The sequence below is a fragment of the Takifugu rubripes genome, chromosome 17 (assembly GCF_901000725.2).
Source record: "Takifugu rubripes chromosome 17, fTakRub1.2, whole genome shotgun sequence".
NCBI classification, from domain to species: domain Eukaryota; kingdom Metazoa; phylum Chordata; class Actinopteri; order Tetraodontiformes; family Tetraodontidae; genus Takifugu; species Takifugu rubripes.
Window position 1 is genome coordinate 4,369,718 of NC_042301.1, and position 17,712 is coordinate 4,387,429.

The following is a 17,712-nucleotide window of genomic DNA, read 5'->3' on the forward strand; positions in this document are numbered from 1 at the left end:
ATTTGGGGTATCAATGCTGTTTTTCTTTTCTTTTTTGGTGGGGGGGGGGGGGGGGGGGGGGGTATTGAGGAATGAACCCTAACCTCTAACCCACATACAAGGTCAGCTGGAAGGATGGCTGCCAACAAGTTTGGAATATCACTACTGCAGAAAAAAAAAGGGGACAGTCAACCAAACGTCATCCGGCTGTGCCTGAAAGCTCTTATGAAATGTTTTGAGAAATAGGCCCGTCAGACGTTATTTATAGCATTCCTGCCACCCTCACATAGACCTGAGCATCAGTAACTCCGTTTGTGGTTCTGAATCACCTTGAAGGTAAAAATGCAGGTGCCAGCTGTTACCTCCTCTGCAGAGACATTAATGCCATCCCTGTGGAAGACATGTGATTATCAGGTATCCAGCTCTCCCTCTCCCAAAAGCTGTTTAAATGAGAAGAGTCTAGACAGGAAATGCACTGGTTTGGTTTGGCACCACAGTGCAGCAACCACTGTCGATTTTATCACCGCTCGTTTTCTCCTTTTCTCTCATTGGCTGCGTTCCATTTTTTTGAGTCCAACAAAGATACAACATCCATTCAAGTTTCAGGTGTAAAAAAATGTATTTATTTTCCAAGAAATTCTAGCTCGTTTTGGCAGCACTCATCACGTGACGCTGATCTGGTGCCAATAATAAAAACAATCAAAACCAGGTTGGCATAAATCTAAAAGTAAAAGCGTTCTAGACAACAACAAAGAAAACCCCCTCCAAAACAGCATTTAAATATTACTGGCAATTGCTCGTACGCCTCACTACATTCCTCGTCAACATCTGCGCTGACTTGACCCGGCAGGTGAAAAACAAATCCGCAAAAACGACATAAAATAAAAGGCTGCGGAAACGAAGCGGCCGGGTCTTGACTTTGACCTGGCAGGCGGCGTCACTATTTCACATTGTCGTCGCATGTAAACCAGCTCCTGTGTTGACATTTAAGCAACCTTTGGATTCATTTAACCTTTTAAAACAAAAGATTCCAAGGACCTACTGAGATGTTTGGTTTGGCCTACACAGAGCAAATTTCCTTATTGGTTTGTGGTTCAATATTGAGATTAAACGCTGAATTAAAGACGTTTGATCTCTCTTCGCCTGGTTGCACGTCTGGTTTGTGGTCTTCCGATGTTGAACAATGGAAGAAAATCAGTCTGATGAAATGATTGTTGACTCCAGATTTCTTTTGCAGCCACGTTTCCTTTGGCAAAATAACACATCTAAGTACAGACCCTCCGCTTATCATCGAACAGTTTCCGGACAGTGTAGACCTGCAGGAGAACAGATCGTTTCCTGTGAATCGATTCCTCTAATTCGATCGGAATCAGCAGCGTGGTGGTAGAGCTGGACCTACCTGAGTAAGAGCCACGCACAACATGACCAGGACACTGGCGCAGGACCAGAACGAGACCCTCCACAGGTTGTCTTCCAGAAGGTTCCTGTCCCGCGCCTCAAAAGCTCGCAACACCGTTTGCATCTGCGTGCTGCGCTCCAGGCGTTTGTGGAGAGAATCCATGGACTCCTGAGAAGAGAACAAGTGGGCTTTTATTTATACGTTACAAATGTAATAAGAACAAAGAGATGGAGATGAAAGGGAAGCGGTGTACTTAAAAGTACGGGAATATTTGCTCCATGGGCACCATCTTGCTTGTAATGAGAGAATGTAGCTGATTTTTTCCTCTTAGAGGCTGTGGTACATGGTACTTAAAAGGTTAATGTGGACAATTTGCTGATTACCACAACTGTACTGTACAACCTTTGGAAAGGCCACAATGCACAGATGTGGGTTTTAAAAAAAAATAAAAAATCCCATTCCCACTTCCCCTGCCTGCGTGGGGTTAGTTTACCCTTTACTGCTTCAACAGCTGAACCAGTTCTCCAGCCAGCACCATTCACGTCATATACGTCATCAACGGAAGATCTTCTTATCCCTAAATATACGTTATAAAGGAGCATGCTTGTTCAAGGAGGACACAAGCTAGGTAACTCACGCGGATGTCCTCTAGCTTGTACTCCAAAAGGCTTCCGTCGGGCTCCTCCAGTCCTGCCCATTCTTCATCTCCACCGACGTCTCCGGCTTGACCCTCGATGATGATCTCAAAGAACACCATCTTCTCCGAGAAGTGACTGAAACTGTTGTCAAAGCAGATTTCATAGTCTCCCTCTTGCGTAGGTTCCACCCTGAAAGAACATGGAGTTGAGTCAGATTCACGCATGAAGGTCCAGAGCTGAGGGACCCCCGATCTGAAGCACACCCGACGCCACTTACACGTGCACTCCGTCTGAGCGTCGAGACTCCATGATGAGCCGGCTGCCCTCTGGAGAGACGATGGTGAAGTCCACATCCATGCCGGCACCAGCTATGACCTGAAGGGCCACAGACAGATGTGTAAACAAAGGGTTTATAAGAGGTTTAGCAGACTTATTTATTTTGTCTCAGAGATTATTTCTGACTTTTGTCCACCACAACACTCCCGAGACAAGGCACAAGACAGCCTCTCCTTTAATAAACACTTATTTTTAAGAAAATTGTCACATTCCAAGGTGATAAATGAACCAGGTTAAAAAAAATAGTTACTTTCCAAGAGATGGGTGCCACTTCTGCTGTCAATCCACAATACTATTTTAGGTGTTTCAGTCATATTCATCCTTCCAATAAAGTCATGCTTTGGGATTTTACTTTCACGCACGCGACGGCTTGCTAGTTTAAACCGGATATGAAATGTTAAGTCCAAACGTCAGCCTCATCGTAGCTACTTCCTGCATGGTGTTTTTACGATATGGGGCGGGGGAGGGGGGGAAACTTCAGAGTTTTTTCACTGTATTATACAGAGAACAGAATATGGACTCAGTACAAGAGGCGTCCATTTACCGCTTACTGTGTTATTGTGTTTCAACTACGTCAAGGTGACATATTGTGAGTGTTTGTTTTCGAACCACCATCGCAGTTACCTGATATTCGACCTCCATCGTACCATTTTTAATCGCCGTCTGAAAGAAGCACTCGGATCTTCCGGCTGGGAGGAGAAACGTGAACTCGCTGTCCAGATTCGATCCGAAGCAGCTCACAGAGCCGAATAACCAGCCGAACATAAATGCGAGGAGCCACAGAACTCCTCTGCTCCCGAGAAATTCCATTCCGATGGAGAATGTCAGACAGAGGGCTATCTGGGTTCAGCCATCTTCGCGACCCACTTCCGCATCACAACTTTGCGCTGTTTTGATTGGCTGGAAGGTGGCGCGCGACGGCGGTACTGTAGCCCAATCACAGGAAGAGAAGTATCAATACGCATCTTGTCACAGCTGCTCGTGTGCCCGCACAGATTATTAATATCGTCATTATTCTCAATTCCTCATATATCTTTAATGCTTCTTTTCTAGTGTAAAATACTTACGTTTATTTTAGTTTTTGCCATTTTAGTTTTTCTGAGTTTAAATTGACTTCTTAATTGAGTCCTACGGTGATCATTCCGCCTTCCACGTTCTTGTCCCAATCAGCCCCGAGACAAAGTAGTTAGGTCCTTAAGTTATTATTATTATCATTATTATTATTATCATTATTGTTGTTGTTGTTGTTGTTGTTGCATTTGGTTAATTTTTCATTATAAACAAATGTACACCTTCATCATATTTGAGAAATCTGTATTTTCATTCCCACTTGGTTTCCCAGATTGTCTAAACCAAGTCTTTGTACTTTTATAAACAAAACAAAACAAAATTTCTTTCTCTGAAACCTCCCCACTCAAATAAATCTGCAAACACATACACATCAGCTGGGACTAAAATCATCCATGCAATCTGCAACAATGTTATTTTAGAATTGGGACTAATATGAAAATGGCAGGAACTGAAGCAAATAGCTTCTTATTATAATCAGTCAGTTTTGCAGGCACAACTTCACATTTACATTTCCTACTTGGAGGTCATTTGCAGAGTATTAATAGAAATAAGACATTCCTGTAAACATGTTTAGTGGCACAATTTCACTCTAAAGATGAGAGTGTTAATATTTGAGGACTGAAGAGTAGAGGGAAATGACAGCATGAAGAAAGAAGGACTGGGTTAGGGTTAAGTGTGTGTGTGTGTGTGTGTGTGCGCGTGTGCGTGTGTGTGTGGTGTACAGCATGCGGAACCTGTCACTACAAATATCGTCCTCCCATGGTCAGAGTCAACTTATTTGAACTTTGTTTAATTCTGAACAAAGTCAAACTATTTAGCACAGAATGGAGGAATCAGCAAAAACTAAACTTTTCTAAGGAGACTAGAGTTTAATCCTTTACATAAAGGTGTGAGGATTTATTGTGGCACAGTTGACACATTTTTGTTTCATTTCCTGTCACTGTGGCAGTAAACACAAACCAAAGAAGTCTGTTCCCATGTGCACAAGTGTCAATTGACTGCAAAACGGTGGAACTGTTACCCCAGACATCGGTTGGAACATTGTCAGTGTGTACAAAAAGGTGGAAGAATCTCCAAATGTTGTGATGTCAGCAGTTAAACCATCTCGCTTCTGCTAATAAACCCCAAATGGGAGCGTTTGTGTGAAGTGGAGCTCCATTCGTCACATCTTTTTTCTTGAAAAACACACTTTACTCCTTTTAAACTGTGGTAATTCTGCACATTTGCTGATGATGATGAAGAAGAAACTCTCATCTTCAGAGTCCATCTGGACTAGCTACCCTGGTCTTACTGGACAATGTCATTATTATTTTGGAGCGAAAGATTTTTGAGTAGATGTCTTGATGAATAAACTAATTATAGTAAAGCTTAAAACAGAAAGGAACATTTGGGTATTTATTCTTGTCCTTTGCGGTACCTTAGTCATCACCAATCACACTAGTTTGTCATCATCAGATCAAGAGTAGTGTGACAAACGCGGAACTATTTTAAATGGACCCTTCATTGGGAGTATCCCATCCATGAACTCACATGCTCTCTCTCTCTCTCTCTCTCTCTCTCTCTCTCTCTCTAATTCTCTTTCTCTCTCTCTTTCTCTCTCGATTTCTCTTTTTGTTTCTTCCCTATGTCATCTTCATTTCCTCCTTCCGCAAGCTGTAGTGAGAGAAAAAAAGCAATATATGAGAGAGTTGACAGCACGACGCGGGATAGAAATCACAAATACAGACGAAGCAGCTTCAGGCAGAGTGGCTTCTCTCCAGGTGTTTCTTTAACTTGCTGTAACAAGGTGTGGTGGATTTCTCAGCGCTGCTGTGCTGCTGCTGCTGGATGGTTAGCTCAACTGTGGGAGGAACATCAGGTGTATTTGAACTCTCAGGTAAGCTCTTTTTTGGTTTCGCTGGCTCTGTTCACAGCCCTCCGCTCACTGATCACAGGCACCAGGGTGTTTTGAAATCACTGGAATTTTCCTGAGCGCTGCGTGTCATGCACCGGTGGAATGTAGAGCACACACCTCTTTAATCCCCCTGACCTGCACCTCTAACACCCACCCTGTCTTCCTTTGGTGGTTCTCCTTGCCAGGCTGTTGGAGCTGTCCACACCAAACGTCCCAGGATCGGGCGAGATGTCTGACAGCGCCGTGGGTCCATTCCCACAGGTGTTTGTGGTGGACAGCCAGGCCAGCTGTGTCTCTGTGCCCACTCCAAAGAAAGCGAGGTGCTCTGGAATGGGTCAGAAAATTCTGTTCATGCTGATGGGAATCGCTATGCTGGGACTTGCTCTTCAAGCATGTTTAATCTTCCATCTTTACAACAAAGTGGAGGTAAAGTACCTTATGGTAGTACATGCCTGTGGGTGTGTGTGTGTGTGTGTGTGTGTACACGCGTGCGTGCACGCTTGTGTCGGTATGCTTGGAACACATGGAAACCCCTTTCCTTTAGAATTTCCCTTTCTTTTCTCTACATCACATAGAGAAAAGAAACTTAACTTCTCCATTTCGTGATGGTTTTTTTCATCTCTGTCTTTTTGGTTTTCTGCCACGTGTCAGAAACCAGAATTATAAACTATAAATCTCACATCTACCCACATTTATCTTAACCGTACTCCCACGTGTCCAGGTTAAATCAGGTCATTTTTGCCCTTTGATTACCCTTTTGTGTTGTCACGCGTGGCTGAAACATGCTTCAACATGCCGGATATCCCATGTACAACCTTTGTAAATTTTGACATCATGATCACAATTCCCCCCCCCCCCCCCCCCCCCCCCGCACACACAAGCACACACGCAATGATTTTGAGAAGTTTGTGACATCGATTGCCTCAGTCTCACTTCTCTGTTTTTGTGCCACAGGCGTTTTCCCACTGTGCATCTCATCCTTTGTGCCAGAACGTGTCGCGGCCCAGTGCGCCAGGCCAGCAGGTTTGTGTTGGTGGAGTGTTGGTCTTTAGACATTTGACATTTTAATGCAGGTTCCGTTTTGTTTGTGTTTTAAAAAAAAAAAATCCCAACCACTTTTGTTCTCTTTTCAGGGGGACGCTTTGAGTCGAGTTGGCGCTAAAGGTACTGAGCTGCTCTTTTCATAATGCCTGTGATGTGCGACATGTCCAATCACTGAATTTAGATAAACGGCACGCAGATAACTGAGATATTCCTAAAAAAATAATGATTGTCTCCTGAATTATTTACACAGTGGAACCACGTGTGGAACAGATCCAAAACCGGCCATTTGCACAACTGATAGGTCAGAACCTCAGCAACACGCAGTGTTTAATTCTTGAATTCATCTCTAACCGCTTTTTTGCCACTCTCATCCCCACCGTAGGCTCCAGCAATCCTGTTGGGGAGGATAATGTGGTGCAGTGGGAACATAAAGGCGGTGAAACCTATACCAACCACATGGGCTACAGCAAAGGCCAACTGTTGGTGCAGATGGAGGGTCATTACTACCTTTACTCCAAAGTGACTTTGAATGCTGCAGAGGAGTGTTCTCTAGTCCAGCACAAGGTCATGAAGGTCACCAAAGCCTACGGTCAAGCTATCGAACTTATGAAATCCAAAAGGTTAGCGTCCGCACCACACCTTCCAGACACCTTTCTTGAGTTGTCAGTTGTTTCATGGCGTCTCATGTTTCCTCTAGTTCTCGCTGCACCTGGGACGCAAAATTTTCAACTCCTAAATCTTCCCCCGGGGAGGATCTGCGGAACAGCTTCCTGGCTGGAATTTTCCACCTGCAAACAGGAGATAAAATTTATGTCACATTGGAAGACATACAGAAGATACACAGAGGAACGACTGATAACATTATGGGAGCCTTTATGATAGCCCCGTGACTACATAGTGACGCTTCTATAACCTCAAACCCGGTTTTGAGCTGCACTGGCTGCTGTGGCACGAATCCAAAACAGTGTCGTCCAAATTCAAGCGATTCAATGAATGTGTGAAAAGGCAACAAATTGTTGTGATATAAAACATGTATCTGATATTCAGGTTATGTAATCGTAATTTTGCTGTAAATAAAGCGTTGATGTTGACCTGCTTCCTCACTTCCTAACCTGATAACAAGCTGAAAAAGTAATTAAAAAGAGACAACAAAAAGCTGACTAACTGGAACAACTCTGTTTATCTTATATGCGGCGAAACAAACCGCAGATATGCAATATACAGCACACATTTGCAAATTCATTGAGATGCATAAACATCTGCAAAGGCTGTGTGGGTGTGTATACATGTGTTTATTTGCATGTGGAGCAGGATGTGGTTTAGTGAGGATGCACAGAGGGCAGGAGGATGGCGTAGAATATACTCGAGCTTCATGTAGCTGACTCATCTCTTCGAATGATGTGCTAGGAAACGTTTTAGACGCACTCCAGTGTGTTGCAGAGAAGGGGAAAAAAAGGCACAGACAAAGGGTGAGAATCTGGTGCTCGAGGGGGAAGTTAGAAGGGGAACCTGTGCATGAATAAAGCGTAAAAAAAGATACATGAATGGTGTGAAAGAACAAATAGATAGGAAGGTAAATTTGCATCCACTGGCTTCAGATGCTAAGAAAAGATTTGGGTTATCTTCTGTGGTGCACGTAATCATCTGTGCACGACTGAAATCATCAGGCAACATGGTGAGATTTGGGCCTTGCGCCCTCCGGCACGGTGCACGGTTCCGTGTGCACGAGTCATGTTGCAAGAAAGAAAAGTAGCCGTTACTTTTGCTGACCGGTCGCGGGTCTAAATGTCACGTTCCCTTATTTCTATTTACCACCTGAACAGATTTCAAAAGAAAGAGGGGAAGTCCTTCTTGCAATCTTGATGTTGGCATTAAGGTAAATAGGATATTAAAATACTGTATCAGTCCAGACAAAGGAGGAGAGGATAAAGTCTGGGCAATTCTCCAATGCGATAATCAGAATGAACCTACTACTAAAACTGGGGTTTCGTCAGAGAAATTAATTAATGCCGAGGGGGTAATTTGGTCAATCTGGTCGTCAGAGCAACTGTGGACTCTGAAGGAGACACTGAAGTATAGATGTTGGCATGTCGAAGGTAGCTCCCATCAGGACTCAGTAAAAACATATCACATGTAAGAAGAGAGTGTTTTTTCCTGTTTAATCCATCAAACGGGTGTAAAGAGGATCTTTGTCCAGAACAGACCTGTACATCCATCTCTAATGAACTGCAAAAGTCAGTGACATTTAGGACAGTTTATACATGTTGTCTGTGTGGGGATCGTCCCCAAGGGGCCATTCAACAAAAAAAAAATCTTTGGAAACATTCACTTTACGCATAGAAGCACGCACACAGAAACAGACAGAGGCTGGACTTTTAAACGCTCAAAGCAGAACTTGTCGTCGCTCGTCTTGTTCTTTGCCACAGGAAGTGTAACCTTGATGGTTTGCCGGCCCAGTAATTTTCCCTTAAACCTCAAAAGGAAATTAAGTTAATCCACTTTCCAGAATTGGTTGAGCATCAGAGAACTTTCCTTTCCCCGAACGGCTTCGATACTTTCCGCTTGAAACTTCCAACCTGCTCTCGTTTACTCAAGCCTTCTACTTCACCGTATCTGCGTTTCATAAGGATTTTTAAAAACTGCTCCCAGTACATCGCTTTTGTAGTTAGTCCACAGGACTGGTACATACACTTGAAGTATAATTTTTGAAAAAAATTGAGTGCTCAACCTTCTTTTGGCCGTTTTCTCCTGTTACGTCTTGATGTTTGTTTACAGTAAACGTCCCATTTTACCTTAAACTGAACCGTTGAAATTCAAGAAAACATGAGCTTTACAACATAAACCTCCGAGCAATCAAACACTCCACCTATTGCACATTAACTCCGATGTAGTGATACCTACATTCAAACACAAGTGAAGTTCTATAAATACATAAATAGTTCCATATCAACAAATAAATATTTTACAAATTCTGTTCGCTATTCTATACAGTCTGTTGGTTTTTTTTTTAAAAGATTATTCTCAACTCTCAGTTTGGAATAAATCTTTGTTGTGTTGTTTTTTTTTTTAGTGAAGACCAGATCCGGTGAATGTCGCGGCACCAGAGCGTCCACCTTAATCCACAAGGAACATTCCCAATCCCGAGCCCTTCAGTTCCAGTTTCCAGTTGGTCAGTCCAGTTTTGGGTACGGTCATCTGAGTGAGCAGCTTCTCGCGCTCCACTTTACTCACTGTCCAGCACTTCTTGGTCACGCGTGGCTCAGACTGAAGCTCCACTTCACAGGTGAGCTTGTCACCCACCTGCACGTGGAGGCGCCCTGGGGTGCAGTTGTCCCGGTGGGTGCAGGTGAGGTTGAGGACAACGTATATGAAGTACATGCCAGCCTGTTTGGTCTGCAGAGCGTTCTGTTTTTGGTTAAATTCAAAGAGGTTTCCTTTGGACGTCCCCTCGCCGTAGTCCACCACCTCCCAGGGCATGGTGGAATTCGTCAAATCACCTGCAAAAGGAGACACAAATTTACTATAAATGGAGCGGAAAAGGACTATTCTCACTGCATTTTCAAATATTGGAAAGTTTAATGAGAAGGGGGGGGGGGGGGGGGTGTTATCAGAAATAATGATTTATCTCTGAGACTGAAATCAGACTTACTTGATTTTGCGTCCAGATACACAAAGTTCTCCATCTGTTTAAAAAAAAGCAACAACACACAATTCGAGATTAAGACTGAGACCATGGACCACAAAATAAAACGATCCCGACTTTCTGACCCAGCAGGACTTTTCTTACCTTATAAGCAGATTGACCGGAGTCGCCTTTGCCCTGCAGGTCGAAACACTCGCGCCGTTTGTCAGCGATCACTACGGCCGCGACGACGGCCGCCATCGCCATGAAGAGAAAAATGATGGACACCAAGAGGAAAACGTCCAGCGGCCGATAAGTCCTCTTCCGAAGAGACTCGATGTCTGCGTCGCCACTTGCCGTCATTCTGCCGTGAGTTTTTTTTTTTAGGCGTCTGGTTTTCTGAATCAGCGTCTGCACCGGCCGGAATTCGAAGTGATCCAAACAGCGAGTGCGCTCCAGCCGGGCAGAGAAGGCTTATACGGGCTGCCAGGAGCATGCCGGGCTTTTTATAGCGCAAGCAATGAGCACACACTTTCAGACCCTTTGGAAAAACGCGGAAGTCATGGATTTCCCTCTCGCCTTCGCACACACGCCAACCCCCCCCACTTGGCTGCCTGCACACGATGCGATACAACCCGACGCGCAGACTTTCCGCGGCGCTCCTGTTACGCAATAGCAGAGCTGTCAGTGGAAAGCGAAATGGAGAAAAGAACAACGTCTCCAGGGTCACAACATTCCGAAATCCGAGCGAAACCTTTGCTTTTTGCCTCCTAGAACACGGAGCCGCCGGCGGCACTGTTGTTTGGAGCCGCCTGAAATACGCGCGTAAAAGCTGTTGTTTTGTGCGATTTGGCGTGTTAAAATCTATCAGTCACCGACTCATGTGACCGCTGCTCAAAAAGTTACGGGAATTTTCTCTTTCTCTCTCGGTGCATGCGCGCGTGGGAGAGCGAGAAGAGAATCGCCGAGATTGACTCAAGTGATTTTGGGGCAGTGATTTGTCATTGTAACTCTAAGTTACAAATGGCAATTTAAAAAGTGGTGGTCGTGACGTTGCTGCTGTGCATATACGGATGAACAAGTTATATATCTGCACACTTTTTGCAGCCTTTTTTCCTTGTATTTATTTTTGGTTCATTTATTAGAATTGATTTGCATCTTTGATTTGTACCTTTTTGTGGCATATATATGTATTTGTGGGGTTGAATATACTATATATATATAATATGTATTATGTATAAGAGGGCAGGAGGGCAGAGTATCTTGGGGTGGACTACTATCACCTGAAGTTGAATCATACCTGGAGTGATAACTAGGAATTTCCCCAAAATATGAAATATGTATGTTCCAGTGGTGGGCCGTCAGGGCCTGCAAGGCCTTCTCTGCTTGCCTAAAAATATCTGAATCACAGACTGATGTTAATTATATTTTGGCAATGAATACGTATTAAATAATTCCAAATGGTCTGTCCGCTTCCTTTCATTGCTAGCCCCCTGGTTGCGCTGCTTCCAGACGTGTATTTTCATATTTAAGCATTTAACCAATCACATTTCAGCCACTATTTGTTGCCAGGGTCAGAGAAATCTGCCTGGAGGCCTTCACAATCAGTTCTGTGGGCCCTGTAGCATTAAAAAAAATGTTGATCAAACTGTTGCTTCAACCAATCAGATTTTGAGTTGGCGACCCCAAGGCCCTCTAGCAGGCGTACGGAAACGTCAGCGTATTCACGCGCTTTGATTGGATAGTCAGAGAGTGCACGAGCCAGAGCTAGCAAACTGCATCTGTAGCGAGCTGCACAAGCAAAGATATTGTTGTGTTGATTTAACAGCGGTTTTGTCAACCCACACTGGCTGAAGTAGGAGAAGAAATGGATTTGGTTACAGATTTACTGTCAAAGCCATTTTCAAGACGGACTTTTCAAGAAAGCTGGACATCGTTAAGCAAGGTCGGGCAACTCCGAAGCTAGCACGCCTGTCACAACCGGGAAAAGGATTTGTCCGCCACTTTCAGTCCGCTAACTACGAGCGGTACTCCGGGCTCACAGGCTCCGAGGAACGCTGCAAATTGTATTGCTGGGAGTGCTTGTTATTGGCCACTGATCGACATGGTGTTTGGAGCCACACTGGGTTTGTAAATTTGGCTTGCCTAACCAAGGCAGCAATGAGGCATCAAAGCACTGCCAGACACTTACAAGCAACGGTGCTTTCCAAAACTTTTGGGGAAACCAGAGTGGATCTACAGCTGAGTGAGCAAGTGCGCAGGGAAACGGAGCTCCGCAGCGAAAAGATCTATTAGCTTCGATGGCGATAGAAAAGGACTTCTTGATGGAACTGAAACGCATTGGATAATCTGCACAACAGAGTCATTGAAATCTTCTTGAGGAAAGAAAGGAGGATGGATTTTGTGTACAAATAATCAGGATTTTTGGTGAGTAAAATGTTGCTATATTCCTAAATAATATTGCAATTTTATCAGGTTATTTTTGATGCTTTTTTATGTGTGTCGCAGCTGTACCTGCAGTAGAAGTTTTATAGCCATAAAATAGTTATTGAGGGTTGGATTGATTCAGACGGAGCGCTACTGAAGGCCTAGGTGTGAAATGCACGGCCCGCCACTGGTATGTTCCCAACATGTTTTCATTGTTCCCAAAAATTTCTTGTTACCAAAGTCTTTTTTCACTTTGGTATATATATATTTTTTGTTCCGATTAATATGCCGTGAAGAGTTTCAGTTTTCATTACTGAATGAAATAAATTCAAGAGAAAGCTTCTATGTCTTTATGCCAAGTTACTCAGCATTTACCGTAATGCCTCGTATAAATAGAACAAGTGTGTCTGCTGCCTTTTCTGCTTCTGCCGAAGTGTTGGTTATCTTGACCGCAGTGTTGGCGGGGGGGGGGGGGGGGGGGGGGGGGGGGGATTGGATCCATCACACCCAACATCGCATGATGATGCTGGTTGAACAGTTGTGAAACGTTCTCGGGAAGGCACCCCGAACAGCAACAGTAAGCGGCTGGCAACTGGTGTCGTAAACTTCCTTTCTGTCCAGAGATGTTTTTTTTCCCAGGTCCAGCTTTTCCAGTCCCAAAACAGGAATATTGCTGCCTTCAAATGAGTGTCCCTATCCCCCTAAATCAGGGGCCGGCAACCCACGGCTCAAGAGCCGCATGTGGCTCTTTAGCGCCGCCCTAGTGGCTCCTTGGAGCTTTTTCAAAAATCCAAAAATGGAAAAAGATGATGTGAATATAAAGTACCTTTTGTTTTTATTATAATTTCCATGGGAGAAAAAACATGACGAACATGTCTTAAAGATTTCCGATGCGGTAAAAATGTGAATAATAAATATTTAATTTCAACATCTCATTGTAATGGAAGTCAAGCTTAAAGCACCATCGAGTGGTCATGTGGTGCGTCATTCTGTCCAGGATGTGCTGCAGGGAAAATAAACATTTAATCATGAATGCTCATTATGCATTTGGAGCCAACTTGTCATTTTGAAAGTAGGCTAATATAGACACTTACAGGATGTGTTGCCTTCATAATAAGGCTTACTGTGTATAAGGCTTCAATTTGTGCGGCTCCAGACAGAGTGGTTTTTTTGTTCTTTGGTCCAATATGGCTCTTTCAACATTTTGGGTTGCCGACTCCTGCCCTAAATGGACGCCTGACTCCTGTCCTGTGTGGCGTTAGTCTGCGTAGTGGCTCTATAATCTCTTCTGTAGGTTCTCCATTGCTCTGGACAGAATACGCACGGTCTCTTGGGAGTTTTGGGTGGAACAGAGGAGGATTCTTACGACACCATTTGCCAGCTGCTGACAGTGCTGTGCTGGGATCCCGCCCCAGACAGTTTCACAATCATCCATCACATGTTGTTTGGGAGGCTCCAAAACCACAACCTTCACTGATTGAGATTACCACCAATGACCACTGGAGGCCAACAGCAGCAGCATTCAGTAAACCGCCACAGGGTACATGGGAAACGTCTTCCGCAAACTTCAGATGAATTTTCTTAATCCAGGATTTCACTTACTGTATGGTGATGGTTTGCGGGCAGAATTTAAAAAAAAAAAAGGATGACCGGATGATTTCCTGGTGGTTTGAAGCAGTTTGGAAAGCATGTTTTTTTGGTAAAAAATCTATGAAATCATTAATTTGTCCGGCTTTGTTTTAGGCCTGAGGTTCCGTCAAGTAAGTGTAAGTGCACCCTATTTTGGAAACACTGGGTCCTAATAAAGATATAAATACAATGCAGGGAGATTTCCTTTTATGCATGTGTGTGTGTGCATGTGTGTGGTACATTACAGGACTATGGGGGGAAAAAAGGCAGGAAAGTGTCAGCAATTAAGTCACGGTTGAAAGTACTGCAGTCTTTTTAAGTGTATGTGGTTAAAGGTTCAGTTTTGTTCTATTTAATACACCTTACTGTTTTTATTGCTGATATCGTCTGTACTTAGAGTTCTATTCTACCTGGACAACAGCAAATAAAGACATTCTGAATGTGAGAAGAGGTTTAACTCTGTCCCTCAGAGTGCTCAGCTCCATCCTTACATCCTCGAGCCAATGAACAAGGGCAGGGTCTCTATCCTCATGTAAGCCCAATTTAATGATGACGCCATCCTCGTCCGCTGTGGTCATCTTAGCTGCGGAGCTGGAGGTGCCCAGCTGACAGAACATCTGGATCTGTGGCTTCCCCACCTCCCACCAGGAGAGGAGAGGCTGTCAAGAACCAGTAAGCAGCACAGCAGCATAACTAAGATGATGCTAAAGGTTCGCTGATCCTGTTCCTGCTATGAGAATTAGCTTAGGTAGATTAAGGACGGCAGCTGAAGAAAAAAAATGATTCTAATCTTTCTCAAAGAAGGTTTTCAGATTAATCTTAAAGGAGGAATTCAGCCTCATATAATTGGACAGGAAACTGGGGCTCCTGACTTCAGGAGGCTCACACCACCCAATGTACTGTTGAATATTCTGGTCACCATGAGTAGGCTAGCACTTGATTACTGACATAAGACTCTTACTGAGCTATTACTGCTACCTTGATTCTAACAGCTGAGGTCAGGCCAGATGTTTGTCATCAAGGTAGAACATCTGTATTTGGACTAAAGCCGTTTTTGTTATCTGACTAAAGTCGACAAGAAAACCAGGTCAGTTTGAGGCAAGGCTCCAGTTGCTCGGAAGCAGATGACCCGCGACACGTGTCAGGAGAGTGCACATAGAGAACCCTGCAGACAAGTACCGGCGCTGACATGCCCTTCTATTAAATCTAGGAGGACTTTTTTTTTTACTGTTTCACGTGCATTTGATAGTCAAGGCCTGAATTCTGCTAACAAGGTCCTCGCATGTTTAGAAGAATCGCCGATGCATCTGTCACGTACACATGCATCACAGGCATGGACGGCGTTGCTCAGGATCAGGGGCTCAGGCTTTTTATGGGATGTTAAAAAGAATATACTTCATTAGCATCGTACATCATGTCCAGTACTGATCACCCACTGGAAATCAAAAGTTTACCATAGTTGCGCTATGTCCATTTCCTGATGATTTAAACAATCAGCTGATGGGAGATATTACTGCATAGTTCACTGGAAAGCTTGTGGTTATTACTGACAGGGAACCATCAGGAAAACAGAAAAGATAAACAAAAAAAACGAGAAGCCAGTATTCCTGGTACTGCTGAGACCAAACGGGCTGATGCCACAGTCATTCAATCAACTCGTCAGCTTTACCACACAAAGGGCGTATGTCATTACCAGTGATTCAAGGCATGGCTAGCTTCTGTCCCCTAAATTGCATGTATATTAGAAACCCCTCACCCCTTAAAGTCTCACCGACCGCTCAAAGTCAAGTATAGACGTCCAGTTTTCTGATTAAGATCATGCATGTGTTCCTCATCTGCACGTATTCCTCATCTGGATGTGGTTCTCATCATCCAGTCCTAATAATGAATAAGAGATGACGAATCCAGTTCCACAGTTGCGAAATGCTAGCATCTGTCTCTTTTTTTAAGCAGTGGACATGTGAAGAAAACAATGCTGATAAAGGCTCCAAAAAAACAGAGATTTTATCAGTGTAGCAATGTTGCAAACGTAGTTAACGGTCATTAAACGATACAGCGGAAGCTTTTTTATCACTGACTCAGCCTGTAGTTTTCAGACCTGCGGACCAAATGTGGACCAAGGGAAGTGAAAACGGTGCAGGTGGGCTTCATCAGTGTTGTTCTTGGAAACCACATCACTCCCTTATGAGCTTATCATCTCTTCAGGGTAAAAGACTAAGGATGGAGCCGATGAACAGCTGTTGCTGACTCCAGATGCCTTCTGCTCAGTGTGTTACATCCTTGGCCAAAAAGCACAAATCTGCTTACTTTCGGGTGTGAAAAGTGCACATGATGGCTGACAGGTGATGCAGACTCAGCAGGGAAGACAGTAAGTGATGATGACGATATGTTGATGACGGGCATTCCACTGGTTGTTGGATTGACTCAGAAGAAAACTAGAGCGGGGACGGATGTTGTCATGTAAACATAAAAGCCGATGATGTAATTTACCATTCAAACAGAAGAAAACAATGTGATCCAGTAACTGAAGTAGCAATAGGAAAGATGTGTTAGGAAGTGAGAAAATGAAATGTCCTTAACAGGAAGTGTGGCCTGACACATCAAGCAGAGCATGTGATTGTTTAAATGATATAACTTCCAATGGGGACTGTGTACAATATGTAACATAAATTTAGCCATTTGATAATGTATAAGAGAGTAGAGCTAATTAACATCTGCAGCCCTCAGGTAGGAAACAGGTTAATAATTAAAGCATGAAGATAAATATGAAACGTTAGATGTTGCTGCCAGACTAATATACAGTACGATACGGGGACAAATTAATCATTACGTCATCAAAAAAGAAATCTCCTGTACGGTTAAGGTGTATATGATGTCATATGTTTGCAAACATACTTGTTTTCTTACAGACTGGACTTTCTGAGGTCAAGAAAAGACTAAAAAAAGAGAAAAACTCCATAGTGACGCAGTGGGCTTTCTAAAGAGGAAGTCTCAGTTTTTATTTCACATTTAGAAACTCTCTCGCTCTCTGCCACCCCCACAGGAAAAAGTCAAGAAAAATGTTTCATCTCGCTTTTCATTCCTTTTCGTCCAGTTTAAGCCTCCAGCTGGTCGAGGCCGTCGGTGACTGCTGAGTGGACAAAAACATCGCAGCGAGTTCTTGTGTTTTTAATTTGATTTAGAATAAAGCAACAACAATAGTTATAAGAGGAAGAACCGTCCCAACTCCTCATGCCAGGAGAAAAGAGGAGCCTGACTGGAGAGAGTCAGTCTTCTTTAATCTGAGTGTGTCAACTACAAGACCAAGAAGTTCATTTTCCTTGTTCAAGATGCTGTTAATCCATCACAGCCCCCCCCCATCCCTTTTTTGTGTGCACTTGAGCACGCTGCCAACTGGCTCCTACGTTACCCGGGGAATTCTGCAGTTTCCATGACAACCCTGGGTTCTCTGGGTAGAGCCGAGGTGCTGGGAATTGCAATTGGAATAAAGTAAGGCACGAGCACGTGTGTGTGTGCGCGTGTGTGTGTGTGTGTGTGTGTGTGTGTGTGCGTGCGGCGACAATAGGACTGAGCCTCCTTCCCATATGAGCCAGGAAGTGGGGTTACGTAATGTTGGCTAATTGGAAAAAGCATATGGGGAGCTAACAGATTGGTCTGTCTGTCTATACATACA

The 17,712-nt window shown here is 43.9% G+C and overlaps 3 protein-coding genes across 3 annotated transcripts; 1 reads left to right on the forward strand and 2 right to left on the reverse strand.

Annotated features, from left to right (window-relative positions):
• Positions 1 to 579: 579 nt before the first annotated feature.
• tmed1b (transmembrane p24 trafficking protein 1b) lies at positions 580 to 3,248 on the reverse strand. The gene is made up of 5 exons (XM_003972116.3): positions 2,977 to 3,248; positions 2,294 to 2,391; positions 2,016 to 2,205; positions 1,379 to 1,546; positions 580 to 1,295 (listed from the first exon to the last, which is right to left on the reverse strand). Exons 1-5 carry the CDS (start codon positions 3,160 to 3,162, stop codon positions 1,245 to 1,247), a joined length of 693 nt encoding a protein of 230 aa, XP_003972165.3. The 5' UTR covers positions 3,163 to 3,248; the 3' UTR covers positions 580 to 1,244.
• A 1,794-nt stretch (positions 3,249 to 5,042) lies between these two features.
• Positions 5,043 to 7,452, forward strand: LOC101066955 (tumor necrosis factor ligand superfamily member 14-like). The gene is made up of 7 exons (XM_003972088.3): positions 5,043 to 5,299; positions 5,503 to 5,743; positions 6,272 to 6,340; positions 6,451 to 6,481; positions 6,612 to 6,662; positions 6,744 to 6,981; positions 7,059 to 7,452. Exons 2-7 carry the CDS (start codon positions 5,546 to 5,548, stop codon positions 7,249 to 7,251), a joined length of 780 nt encoding a protein of 259 aa, XP_003972137.1. The 5' UTR covers positions 5,043 to 5,299; positions 5,503 to 5,545; the 3' UTR covers positions 7,252 to 7,452.
• Positions 7,453 to 8,495: 1,043 nt separating this feature from the next.
• LOC105417646 (uncharacterized) lies at positions 8,496 to 11,108 on the reverse strand. The gene is made up of 3 exons (XM_011612517.2): positions 10,149 to 11,108; positions 10,011 to 10,044; positions 8,496 to 9,858 (listed from the first exon to the last, which is right to left on the reverse strand). Exons 1-3 carry the CDS (start codon positions 10,344 to 10,346, stop codon positions 9,476 to 9,478), a joined length of 615 nt encoding a protein of 204 aa, XP_011610819.1. The 5' UTR covers positions 10,347 to 11,108; the 3' UTR covers positions 8,496 to 9,475.
• Between the last annotated feature and the right edge of the window lie 6,604 nt (positions 11,109 to 17,712).

Coding starts and splice junctions, on each gene's coding strand:
- tmed1b (XM_003972116.3), bottom strand. CDS start 3,162: ATGGAATTTCTCGGGAGCAGAGGAGTTCTGTGGCTCCTCGCATTTATG. Junction 2,206..2,293: donor CGCTCAGACGGAGTGCACGT/GTAAGTGGCGTC, acceptor ATGTTCTTTCAG/GGTGGAACCTACGCAAGAGG. Junction 1,296..1,378: donor TGTGCGTGGCTCTTACTCAG/GTAGGTCCAGCT, acceptor GTTCTCCTGCAG/GTCTACACTGTCCGGAAACT.
- LOC101066955 (XM_003972088.3), top strand. CDS start 5,546: ATGTCTGACAGCGCCGTGGGTCCATTCCCACAGGTGTTTGTGGTGGAC. Junction 6,341..6,450: donor CCAGTGCGCCAGGCCAGCAG/GTTTGTGTTGGT, acceptor TTCTCTTTTCAG/GGGGACGCTTTGAGTCGAGT. Junction 6,982..7,058: donor GAACTTATGAAATCCAAAAG/GTTAGCGTCCGC, acceptor TGTTTCCTCTAG/TTCTCGCTGCACCTGGGACG.
- LOC105417646 (XM_011612517.2), bottom strand. CDS start 10,346: ATGACGGCAAGTGGCGACGCAGACATCGAGTCTCTTCGGAAGAGGACT. Junction 10,045..10,148: donor CCGGTCAATCTGCTTATAAG/GTAAGAAAAGTC, acceptor TTTTTTAAACAG/ATGGAGAACTTTGTGTATCT. Junction 9,859..10,010: donor GTATCTGGACGCAAAATCAA/GTAAGTCTGATT, acceptor CTCCTTTTGCAG/GTGATTTGACGAATTCCACC.